General features: G+C 50.2%; 1 protein-coding gene across 1 annotated transcript in view; it reads left to right on the top strand.

The window, feature by feature from the left end:
• The window catches only part of KSR1 (kinase suppressor of ras 1), a 152,410-nt gene that overhangs the window by 99,988 nt on the left and 40,325 nt on the right, over positions 1 to 12,097 (top strand). Inside the window, exons 3-5 of the mRNA XM_063146847.1 lie at positions 741 to 888; positions 2,135 to 2,600; positions 6,335 to 6,339. Of these exons, the coding sequence (XP_063002917.1) occupies positions 780 to 888; positions 2,135 to 2,600; positions 6,335 to 6,339 (580 nt within the window). The 5' untranslated portion in view covers positions 741 to 779. The remainder of the gene's footprint in view (positions 1 to 740; positions 889 to 2,134; positions 2,601 to 6,334; positions 6,340 to 12,097) is intronic.

Genomic DNA, 12,097 nt, shown 5'->3' with positions numbered 1-12,097 from the left:
CAACTTTTATACAAAGAAATACATACCTACATACAAAAAATACATACAAAAGTATGCAGGGATAATAATGTTGACTTACCTTGCGGCGTTGTGGTAGGGATTTGCATATACACATTCGAGTTGGATACACCCGGTTTCCTTACGATGGCTTTCCAGACCCCCAAATATAATGATGCTGAACTAGGAAAGTAAAGATGGCAGCCAACCATAAATAAATAAATGTGTGCGGAGAATTTGCAGCGTCCTGCTTTTGCGGTCGTCTTCTGTACCTGCGTATGTTCGTATGTGTAATTTTTGGGTGGGCTGCTCTTTGTACATGTTTTGGCCGAGAAGCCGTTCCGGCAAAGGTCACCACACAATGCCAGTCATTGCTTCTAGGGAGAGCGTAGGGTTGCCAGAGCGCAAACCTCAGCCAGCTTTTCCCGCATCTGTCTCGTCACTGCTCGAAAGCCAGAGTGACCGGGCCGTCCAATGAGAAATAAATTTCTCATTCCTTTGTTCAGCTTAAAAAAAAACAGAAAACCCTTTGCCAAAGCAGCTGCTGCCTGCTGCCGAATGGCGGGGGGACGACTCTGTTCCTGAGCCAGTGAAATTCCTGAGCATGTCAAAACCACAAAGAGCGATTCATTCTGTCCCCAAATACTGGGAGGCAGGGCAGGGGGTAGCGGAGACGCTCGAACTGAATCTTCCTGAAAGCTTTCTCGGACTTCCAAAAACCTCTCCCTCTCTCTTTTCGGCAGAAGATACCGGAGGAGCTTACCCTTGATGCCTTACTGGAAATGAACGAGTCGAAAGTGAAGGACACCATGAAGCGATGTGGGGCCAGCACAGAGGATTGCTCCCGGCTCAACGGGGCCCTTGCCTGCTTGCGGAAAGTGACCCGGGCAGGTAAACGTCTTCCGGTTCTGTCCACTGGGGGATCTCTGTTTGGGGGGAGGCAAGGGGGCTCAGACAGATGTTTCCCTGAGATGTTTCCCTTTAGGGCAGGGGAGGGCCTAATTCCAGGCCAGTGGGGGAGAGCCCAGAGGGAAGGAAGAAGGGTGGTGGTGGGGAAGCTGAAATGCATGGAGCCGTGGGAGGAGGAGCAGGGAAAGCCCTCTGCAAGCTGATTGATTCAGAGATCAGGGAAAGACGGGGGGGGGGGGGGCAGGAAACGAGGGTTGGGAGAAGGGTGAAAATGGATGGAGCGCCAGAAGCGGTGGGAAGCCTTCTGGAAGGGAACAGTCCAAACCTCTGGCATGAGGAATTGGTCCCTCTCCCAGGGATCTACTGGGCGAGGAGGAAGAAAGATAGAAGGAAGGGAAGACAGACAGACTGACGGGAAGACAGACAAATGGATGTAAAGACAGATAGACTGAAGGGAAGACAGACAGACAGACTGAAGGGAAGACAGACAAATGGAAGTAAAGACAGACAGACTGAAGGGAAGACAGACAAATGGAAGTAAAGACAGACAGACTGAAGGGAAGACAGACAGACTGAAGGGAAGACAGACAAATAGAAGTAAAGACAGACAGACTGAAGGGAAGACAGACAGACTGATGGGAAGACAGACAAATGGAAGTAAAGACAGACAGACTGAAGGGAAGGCAGACAGACTGAAGGGAAGACAGACAAATGGAAGTAAAGACAGACAGACTGAAGGGAAGACAGACAGACTGATGGGAAGACAGACAGAAAGATAGGGAGTGAGAGTGAGAAAAGGTGTCCCACCCACTCTGGCCCCCGACAGATTAGGGCCGGTGGAGAAATTCCTTCAGTTTTCGTGGGAACGTTTGCCGAATTTTGCCCTTGTGAACCACTCTGTAAACTGAAACACCATCATCCTTCCAAATCCGCACTTCTCCTAGTTTTTCGTCGGAGTTCGCCAATAAAAAAAATGTGTACAAAATTCCAGGTATCAGGGAAAGCCACACTGGAGCGGTGGGGCTTGCTGAAACTGGGCTGGGAGGCGCGGAAAAGCAAGCGGCCGTCGGTCTGAACGGCACTGGAGTTGTAGCCGGGTGCAAAAAACGAAAGAAGGCAGACTGGGGGGTGGCCGTGGGGTGTGTGTGTCGTGGGGTGGCCTTTTTGCCTGTCCCAATACACTGTGTTCGTTATTGATGCACCACGATGCTCTGTTCTCCATGCACAGGTGGAGAATACAAGGACGACTTGGTGTGGCATCCGCCTGCCATGTGCCGTGAAAGCAGCTTGATGCCCCCTTCCGAACTGTCCCCCTGCCCCATGGGGCTGACGTGGATGCACGGCAGCCTGCCCCTGTTGAAGGGCAATGGGCCCCAGCCACGCTCCATCTCTGTCTCCGCAATCCCATCTTCGGACAACTTCCCCTCGGGCCAAGGGCCTCCCGCTTGTGCCGAAAACCTCCTGGAGTCCTTTGCTTTCCCCACCCACTGCGGGCGGCGGAACCTCAGGACCCCCCACAGCATCACCATCACGCCCCCGACGACCCCCCAGCTCAAGCGGGGGAAACCGCCACGGACGCCTCCCCCGCCGTGCCGGAAGGTTTTCCAGCTGCTGCCCAACTTCACCACCCTCACGAGGAGCAAATCCCACGAATCCCAGCTTGGCAACAGGATCGATGAAGTTCCTCCGATGAAGTAAGTGTCCTCCAGTTCCCGCCCAGGCGGTGGGCTTGCTTATACGCAAAGTTTGCGGTTTTTCTCAAGCGTTGCCTTATTTATTTCTAGCATTTTTCGCCGAAAGAGGGGCTCCCAAGGCACCTGTCAAAGATATTTCTTAAGACGGTCCCCTGCCACAGGCTTACAGTCTAAAACACGACACAAAAGGAAAAGTGGATTGGGAGGGAGGAGGAAAAGAGCAATTTCAGGCACTAGATCCTTAGTTGCAAAGACCTGCAGGGCATGGGCACAGGGAAAGGGCTGCTGTGTCCTTCTCCTCATACAGTTCTGGGCCCAATGGGAGGAGGCTGAAATCCTGCTTCCTCTCCCTCTGATGGGCTCAGCTGCAACAGTGGTAGCAGGTGTGTGTGTGTGTGTGTGCGTGTGTGTTCGTGTTCTCAGCTGCTGGTGGATCTAGGCCTTGTACAGAGTTAACATGAAAGAGGGAATAATCTCAGGATGCTGCAAACGACTTTATTGATGAAAATGGAAAAATGGAAGCTATTTATTTATTTATTTATTACATTTTTATACCGCCCAATAGCCGAAGCTCTCTGGGCAGTTCACAAAAATTAAAACCATGAAGAACATAATAAAACAACCAACAGGTTAAAAGCACAAATACAAAATACAGTATGAAAAGCGCAACCAGGATAAAACCACGCAGCAAAATTGATATAAAATTAAAATACAGAGTTAAAACAGTAAAATTTAAATTTAAGTTAAAATTAAGTGTTAAAATACTGAGAGAATAAAAAGGTCTTCAGCTGGCGACAAAAGGAGTACAGTGTAGGCGCCAGGCGGACCTCTCTGGGGAGCTCGTTCCACAACCGGGGTGCTACAGCGGAGAAAGCCCTCCTCCTAGTAGCCACCTGCCTCACTTCCTTTGGCAGGGGCTCATGGAGAAGGGCCCCTGTAGATGATCTTAAGGTCCGGGCAGGTACATACGGGAGGAGGCGTTCCTTCAGATAACCTGGCCCCAAACCGTTTAGGGCTTTCAATGTCAATACCAGCACTTTGAATCGGGCCCGGACCTGGACTGGCAGCCAATGAAGTTGTAAAAGGACTGGCGTAATGTGATCTCGTCGGCCAGTCCCTGTTAGTAAGCATGCTGCCCTGTTTTGTACCAGTTGAAGTTTCCGGACTGTTTTCAAAGGCAGCCCCACGTATAACGCATTGCAGTACTGCAGACAAGAGGTTATCAGAGCATGGATAACTGTAGGTAGGCTATCTCTGTCCAGATAAGGGCGTAGTTGGTATATCAACCTAAGCTGATAAAAGGTGCTCTTGGCAATGACGTTGGGGGGCCGTGGGCTCTGCCCCACTAGAGGCCTTCAAGAGGTGGTTGGACAGCTATCTGTCAGGGATGCTTTAAGGTGGGTTCCTGCACTGAGTGGGGGGTTGGACTCGATGGCCTTAGAGGCCCCTGCCAGCTCTACTGTTCTATGAAAGTCCTGGGCTTTTCATCAGTAATGCCGTTCACAGCATTCTGAGATTCTTTTCTCTTTTTGTGTTCGCCTCGGAATCTTTGCCTACCTTGCACCATTGTAGAGAGCTAGACTGCTGGTTCATTTAGCCCAGCGCTTTTAATTATTAGTGACAGGTATAAGCTGCCTTTCAGCATTCAGTTGATAAGGTGGTGTACATGATAAAATACAAAATGCGCACGGGAAATTCAGTTTAAGCAGTAACCATGGGGGCGTGGAAGAGACCGGCTCTCTTGTAAATGCCAGCTGATCTCCTTATCTTTGCTCACTGCTTGCCAGCCGGAGGAGAAGCCTGGACAGCCCAACTCCGTCTGCCTGTGTCCTCTTCCAATGAGCGAAGGCGCAGGGAAGGCAAAGCCAGCCCTGCCAAAATGTTGGGTGGATGAGCTACCCACTGGGCCTGTTCAGACAACACGCCCAGCCATGGTTAGGCTGCTAACCCTTTTGCAGCACGTGGGGTTTAAACCATGGTTATGTAGCCGCCGTGGTTAGGAATGGTTCACCCGACGTGCTAAGTCATGGTTCAAACAACACGCTGTGTCATAATGTTTAGCTCAAAATGCTTAACGTGGCTTAGCGGGTCATCTGAACAGGGTCATTGTGCTAGCCAAAACCTGGCCTGGCCATGCACAGGCTTCCCCTTTGCCATTCCCCCTGACATCAGTCGCGGAGGCCTGGGGGGGTGGGGGGGGTTATCCACCCCCCAACAAGAAAACAGTTCCCCACTCTGGACACAGACACAAACACCCTCTAAAGTAGGGGATGGGCAGGAGGTATTTTGGACTTCAACTCCCAGAAGCCCCTGCCAGCATGGCCAGTGGTCAGGAATGCTGGGAGTTCAAGTCCAAACCATCTGGAAATGGCCTACAAGACTCCCGTCCAACTCCATGATTCTAGAACAGTGGTGAGCAGAAGGTCGATTTCTAGATGTTTTTGGCTGAAGCACCTGCCAATGGTTCAGAGACCTATTTCCTGCCCAGCCCTGAATTCTTTGATTGCGTGGCTCAGTGCAGGGCCGGTGCTACCATAGAGGCCACTCAGGCGGCTGCCTAGAGCGCCAAGGTAAGGGAGGCGCCGTACGCCACACCCGGAAGCCATTCTCCCACAGCAGCTCTGAGAGGGTGGTTTCCGGGCGTGCCGTTCCGAAGCCACCCACCCTCCTCAGTGTCCTGGCTTCGCTTCGGCTGGGCACCCACCCAGCTAAAGCGAAGCCACGCCCGCCCACCCCACTCCAGTGTCCTGGCTTCGCTTCGGCTGGGTGGACGCCCAGCCAAAGCGAAGCTAGGACGCTGGGGCGGGCGGGCGGTTTCCGAACGGCGCGCCCGGAAGTCGCTCTCCCAGAGTGGCTTCTGGCCAGGCGCACTGTTCCGAAGCTGCCGCCCCCACCCCAGTGTCCTGGCTTCGCTTCGGCTGGGCGGGCAAGATGGCGCCCCATGCCCAGGTACGCTGGGGTGGGTGAAAGCAGCTCACCTGCCTAGGGCGCCAAATCGTCTGGCACCGGCCCTGGCTCAGTGACAGAGCAGATGCTTTGCATGCAGCTGGACCTAGGTTCAATCCCCGGCATTCCAGGTAGGGCCAGGAAAGACCCCCTGCCTGAAATCCCGGAGAGCCGTTGGAGACAGTGTGAAGCTAGTTGCAGTGCCGAGTGGTGGGTCGGGTGGCGTGCGTGCGTGCGTGCGCACCCACCTATATCCATGTGGCCGTATACATCTGCATCCTAGCACCCACCTCTCAGCGCACAGGAATGGGGAACTATAAACTGGAGGTGGGATTGCTGAGGGTGGGGGAGTTAAAAGACTCCCCCACTCCCACAGTCCTGATTCAGCATGCTGTTTCCGATCACTGATGGTTGGGGGGGGGGAGTCTTCCAGTGATCCGAACACAGCTCTTGAGCGCCATTTGCCATCTGCGCGTTAGTGGCAAAGAAACAGCCATGCCTGCAACTCTGGGAGCGGGGAGGGGAGAGGTTAAAGCAGCAGGAAGAGCAGCCATCTGTTAGAGCAGCCGGGAAACACGTGTGGGGCACCCCAGGGCTCCGTGGGCCACAAGACAGCAGCCAAGCGCCACATGCAGCCTGCCGGTTGCCCATATGTGAACCAAATGGACCAACCATCTGACTCCAACATAAAGTAGCTTCGTATGTTCGATGTACTCCTCCGATTCATGTTTTGCCATGCTTCACTGTTGTTTTCTTTTCTCTCCCTCCTTCTTTTTTGTGTCTTTTAGATTCGGTAAGAGATTTGGCTTTGTTTTGGCGCTCTTTACGCCCCGCTCCGGAGAGGGTTGAGAAAGCCAAATCTTGTAGCGTTGAAGTCTAGCCTTTCGCGCCCATCCCTGGTTACCTTCGTCGGGAGTTTGCTTCGAAACAGTAGGAGCAAACTGCGCCGGATGCGTTTGGAAGGGCATTTAGTGGGAAGGAGACAGAGGAGGTGGGGAGCTCTATCCTTAAAGGGGTTTTGAAGCCGCCCTATTCTGAAATTTAAAAGGCCCTGAACGAGGGCTAGGTTTAAACCTGAGTCTTTCCCAATTGTGAATAAAGCAAGTGTGTGTAGGGGGCGTTATTGGACCATAAGAAGAGCCCTGCTAGACAAGACCCAATCCAGCATTCTCTTCACACAGTGACCAGGAAATTGCATGCAAGACACAAGTGCAACAGCACCCCACTGGATCAGACCCAGGGTCCATCTAGTCCAGCCCTCTATTCACACAGTGCCCAACCAGCCATCGGCCAGGGATGAACAAGCAGGACATGGTGCAACAGCACCCTCCCGCCCATGTTCCCCAGCAACTGGTGCACACAGGCTTACTGCCTCGAATACTGGAGATAGCACACAACCATCAGGGCTAGTAGCCGTGGATAGCCTTCTCCTCCAGGAATTTATCCAACCCCCTTTTGAAGCCATCCAGATTGGTGGCCATCACTACATACTAGTGAGTTCCATAGTTTGACTACGCGCTGTGTGAAGGGGGGTTATAGCAAAAGTGGTGAAAGGGGAGCTGGTCCCTTTCACGTGTTTCCCTCCATGTAACCTCCTCGCCCAACTCACTTCTGGTTTTGGAACTGGGCAAAGGAGAAGGGTCACGGTCACGGCGGGTTGGGGTCGGGGGGGGGGTAGAGGTCCGGGGGCACAGTGCGGTGGAGGTAAAGTGGAGAGAGGAGAATTTAACTCTCCATACGCACAGTTTTCTCTCTCACAGGGGCATTGCTAGGCACTTAGAAAGATTTGGGACAGAAATTAATACAACGTCTGCATATGCCAATTTATACCTACGAATTTGGAAAAGCGTCCTGGGATTTCTTTAAATTTGATAAGAGGCGAATAATTTCAAAGTGAATAAATTCTTCGAACCATTTGCACCCTGATCCAGATCATCCCAAACAAAGGGGAAAAGTCCGCCCCCCCTCATCTTAATTGTCATTTCTAGGGGGTGTGTGTGTGTTGAAATATGTGGGAAAGGGTGCAATCTGTCTAGAAAGTTCTCGTTGCATGGCAATTAAGCTGAGGGGGAAAAACACCCAATATTGTATTTTATATTATGGTTTTATACTGTTGTTTTATATTTTGAATGTTTTTAATTTTTGTGAACCGCACAGAGAGCTCCGGCTATTGGGCGGTATAGAAATGCAATAAATAAATAAATAAATTTATTGAGGGGAGACATGATAGCACTCTTCAAATACTTAAACGGTTGTCACACAGAGGAGGGCCAGGATCTCTTCTTGATCCTCCCAGAGTGCAGGACACGGAATAACAGGCTCAAGTTACAGGAAGCCAGATTCCATCTGGACATCAGGAAAAACTTCCTGACTGTTAGAGCAGTACGACAATGGAATCAGTTGCCTGGTGAGGTTGTGGCCTCTCCCACACTAGAGGCCTTCAAGAGGCAGCTGGACAACCATCTGTCAGGGATGCTTTAGCGTGGATTCCTGCATTGAGCAGGGGGTTGGACTCGATGGCCTTGTAGGCCCCTTCCAACTCTGCTATTCTATGATTCTATGATTCTGTGAAATAAATAAATAAACCTACCTTCCTTTGACATCAAAGGCCACTCAGGGCCCTGTGAAATAGATTTGGGATTCCATAGATCCAGGCATAGGAACACTTCCACTCTAAAAGTTAGATCCTTCAACTCGAGCTGACTCGCGTTTTAGACCAGGGGTGAGGAACTGCAGTCCTCCAGATGTTGGACTACAGTTCCCATCATCCCTGGCCGTTGGCTATGCTGATAGGGCCTGACCGGCGTTTCAGCAGTGGGAGGGCTGCAGGTTCCAGACCGATTGGGTCTGCTACCATCACATCTGGTTTGGGTGACTCCTTTTATACAGCCAATGGTTAAACCAATTTTAAAAGAAATGACGTAATTGAGAAGTTTGCTGAGCACTGGGTGGCTGAGCAAAGTGTGAATGATGACTCACTGTGAAGTTGGGAGGAAATTCCAGCAGCTTAAAATTTTTGAGATGCTTCATCCTTCTGTGGCTTCAGGGCTGAAATAGCGGTGATCAGAGCTATCTAGAAGGATGCTCTCTCTCTCTCTCTCTCTCTCTCTCTCTCTCTCTCTCTCTCTCTCTCTCTCTCTCTGTGCCTTTACTGAGCTGTTGAGGAGGCGCATGCATGCCTCAAACTGATTGCAACCTTTTCCACTCTTGCTCTGTCTATTTTGGGACGAACAATAACCAGGATTGTATAGAGATTCAGACTCGGGCTGTTCACACAACACAGAGGATGGGTTGTTTTGAACCACGGGTTGTTCGTTGATCCATGGGTTAGCGTGTTGTCTGAACACAGCACGTTCTCCTCTAGATGACTTATTGTGTCATCCGAACGCAGCCCGGGGTGGGGGTGGGGGCTTGTAAACGATGCAGTGTGGCTTGTTGACCACCCTGAACAACCCAACCACAAACCATGGGTTCTGAAGATGGCTTGTTTGAGAAAATAAGCCATACTGTATGGCTGCGTTCAGGCAACACGCTAACCAACGGTTCAACAAACCCACGGTTCAAAACAACATACACTCAACCATTGAACGTGGGTTAGCGTATTGTGTGAACAGCCCATGACTGCCCCTCAGCTAAAATCCTGAATTCTACATTAAGGGTTGCGTGTTCTTAGAAGGGTCCTTGGAGATAATTTGTCTAAGGCCCTGCAAATGTAGCATCCCTGGTAGATGGCTGTCACACCTCTGTTTAAATTCACCCAGCAAAGGAGCGCAGTGGTTGATAAGTAGTTGTTAACATTTGATTAATCACAACGTATAACCGTAATTCTTACATTTTATTTTTTTACCTAGAAATCTAGAACACGTTAGGCTGCAATTCTATGCCCAAACTCATTGGGACTTACTTCTGAGGAGGCATAGAATCTAGTGGAGGCTGGTGGCTCCGGTGTCAGTGGGGCGATAAATCTGCTCCGGGTTTCAGTCAGAACTCTAAAGGAGCTCTGCAAGGTTCTTCCACACCTTGGTTTGCTCCTTTAGAGTTCTGACTGAAACCCGGAGCGGATTCACCGCCACACTGACATTGGAGCCACCAGCCTCCCCAGTAGAATCACAGAATTGGAAGGCATCTTGAAAGTCATAGAATCATAGAATCATAGAATAGCAGAGTTGGAAGGGGCCTACAAGGCCATCGAGTCCAACCCCCTGCTCAATGCAGGAATCCACCCTAAAGCATCCCTGACAGATGGTTGTCCAGCTGCCTCATAGAATCATAGAATCATAGAATAGCAGAGTTGGAAGGGGCCTACAAGGCCATCAAGTCCAACCCCCTGCTCAATGCAGGAATCCACCCTAAAGCATCCCTGACAGATGGTTGTCCAGCTGCCTCATAGAATCATAGAATCATAGAATAGCAGAGTTGGAAGGGGCCTACAAGGCCATCAAGTCCAACCCCCTGCTCAATGCAGGAATCCACCCTAAAGCATCCCTGACAGATGGTTGTCCAGCTGCCTCATAGAATCATAGAATCATAGAATAGCAGAGTTGGAAGGGGCCTACAAGGCCATCAAGTCCAACCCCCTGCTCAATGCAGGAATCCACCCTAAAGCATCCCCGACAGATGCTTGTCCAGCTGCCGCTTGAAGGCCTCAAGTGTGGGAGAGCCCACAACCTCCCTAGGTCATTGAATCCAAACCCCTTACAGAAACGTAAACTGCACATGTGGATGCGAGAGAGGGACTAGATCAGCGCCACGTGGTGGGCCTCACCTCTGGCATTCCAGTTTGTGGATCTTTTTTTTTTAAAAAAAAATGAGTTTAGGGAAAGTGCTGAGAAGCTCTGTGTGCGAAGCGCAACAGCGTGCAGTGACTATGTCGGCTTGAACAGAAACTGTAATTTTTAAAATGCTGTTTGACGCTTAAGGCCAAGTTTTGCAGTCAGATTAGTCATCGAAATATGAACAGTGATGGTTTCTCAAATTGATCTGTGGTTGAGATTACGATTTTATGAGTCTTACGTTGTGGAATTTTGGAAGCCTTCATAAAGGCAACTGAGGTTTGTCTTAGCATAGCTCTGGTAGTTCTGTTCAAGAGGTTTTGCTGTGTGACATCTTTGATCTGATGCAGGGTAGTGTATAGGAAATTGAGAAATCTGTGTGAGAGGGAGGGATAGGGAGCATGAAATTTTTCGTCAAGGGCTGGAAGTCCAGATGCTAATGTTGAGGCTTGTGACATGCCAAGCATAGAATAGTAGAGTTGGAAGGGGCCTTTTAGGCCGTTGCGTCCATCTTGTGCAGGACTCCAGTTTAAAGCATCCCTAATAGATGACTGTCTGGTCTCCACTTGAATGCCTTCAGCATCCAAGATATTCTCTATTGCTTAGATATCTCCATAGTTTTTCATGAATGCTGCACCTCCTGTCTCTCCCAGATTGTGCTAGTTATAAAAGGAAAAGGGGGTTGAGGTTTGATCTGGTTAGAAAGTGGACATTTGGGTTCAGAAAGGTGTTCAGTAGAGGGCAACCAGGATGATCAGGGGTCTGGAAACAAAGCCCTATGAAGAGAGACTGAAAGAACTGGGCATGTTTAGCCTGGAGAAGAGAAGATTGAGGGGAGACATGAGAGCACTCTTCAGGTACTTAAAAGGTTGTCACCCAGAGGAGGGCCAGGATCTCTTCTCGATCATCCCAGAGTGCAGGACACGGAATAACAGGCTGAAGTTGCAGGAAGCCAGATTCTGGCTGGACATCAGGAAAAACCTCCTGACTGTTGGAGCAGTACATCAATGGAACCAGTTACCCAGGGAGGTTGTGGGCTCTCCCACACTAGAGGCCTTCAAGAGGCAGCTGGACAACCATCTGTCAGGGATGCTTTAGGGTGGATTCCTGCATTGAACAGGGGGTTGGACTCCATGGCCTTAGAGGCCCCTTCCAACTTTGCTATTCTATTAACCTACCTGGTGTTGCCCAGGTCCTTGAATAGCAATGATCTCTGTAGTCCACTCTGCTCCCCAACTGACCCAAGAGCATTTTGAAATGAAAAGGAGCAACTGGCAATTCAGCTGGAATTCAGAGCATTGTTGTGTAAGCCTGATTGTGACCTCAGAGATTCATACATGTCTTTATTTTAAAGGGATACACCATTTTTTCTCCCTCTGCAGTTTACCAACATGAAATAAAAATCTGTCAGGGATGCTCTACTATTCTATGATTCTATGACTGTAAACAGAAACATTGACCCTGTTCAGACAACACACTAAACCATGGTGGTTAAGCATTTTGAGCTAAACATTATGGCTTAGCATGTCATGTCAACCATGGCTTAGCATGTTGTGTGAACCATTCCTAACCGTGGTGGCTGCATAACTACGGATTAAACACGCTCACTAACCACTTGTTGCAAAGGGATTAGCGGCCTAACCATGGCTAGAACAGGCCCTATAAGAACATAAGAAGAGCCATGCTGGATCAGGCTGAAGGTCCTTCTAGTCCAGTCGTTCCCAAACTTTTTCAGGTCACCGCCCCCTTGGTTCCACAAACTCACGCCCAGTGCCTCCT

The sequence above is a fragment of the Elgaria multicarinata genome, chromosome 22 (genome assembly GCF_023053635.1).
Source record: "Elgaria multicarinata webbii isolate HBS135686 ecotype San Diego chromosome 22, rElgMul1.1.pri, whole genome shotgun sequence".
Lineage (NCBI taxonomy): Eukaryota > Metazoa > Chordata > Lepidosauria > Squamata > Anguidae > Elgaria > Elgaria multicarinata.
This window is presented reverse-complemented; position numbering and strand designations above follow the sequence as displayed.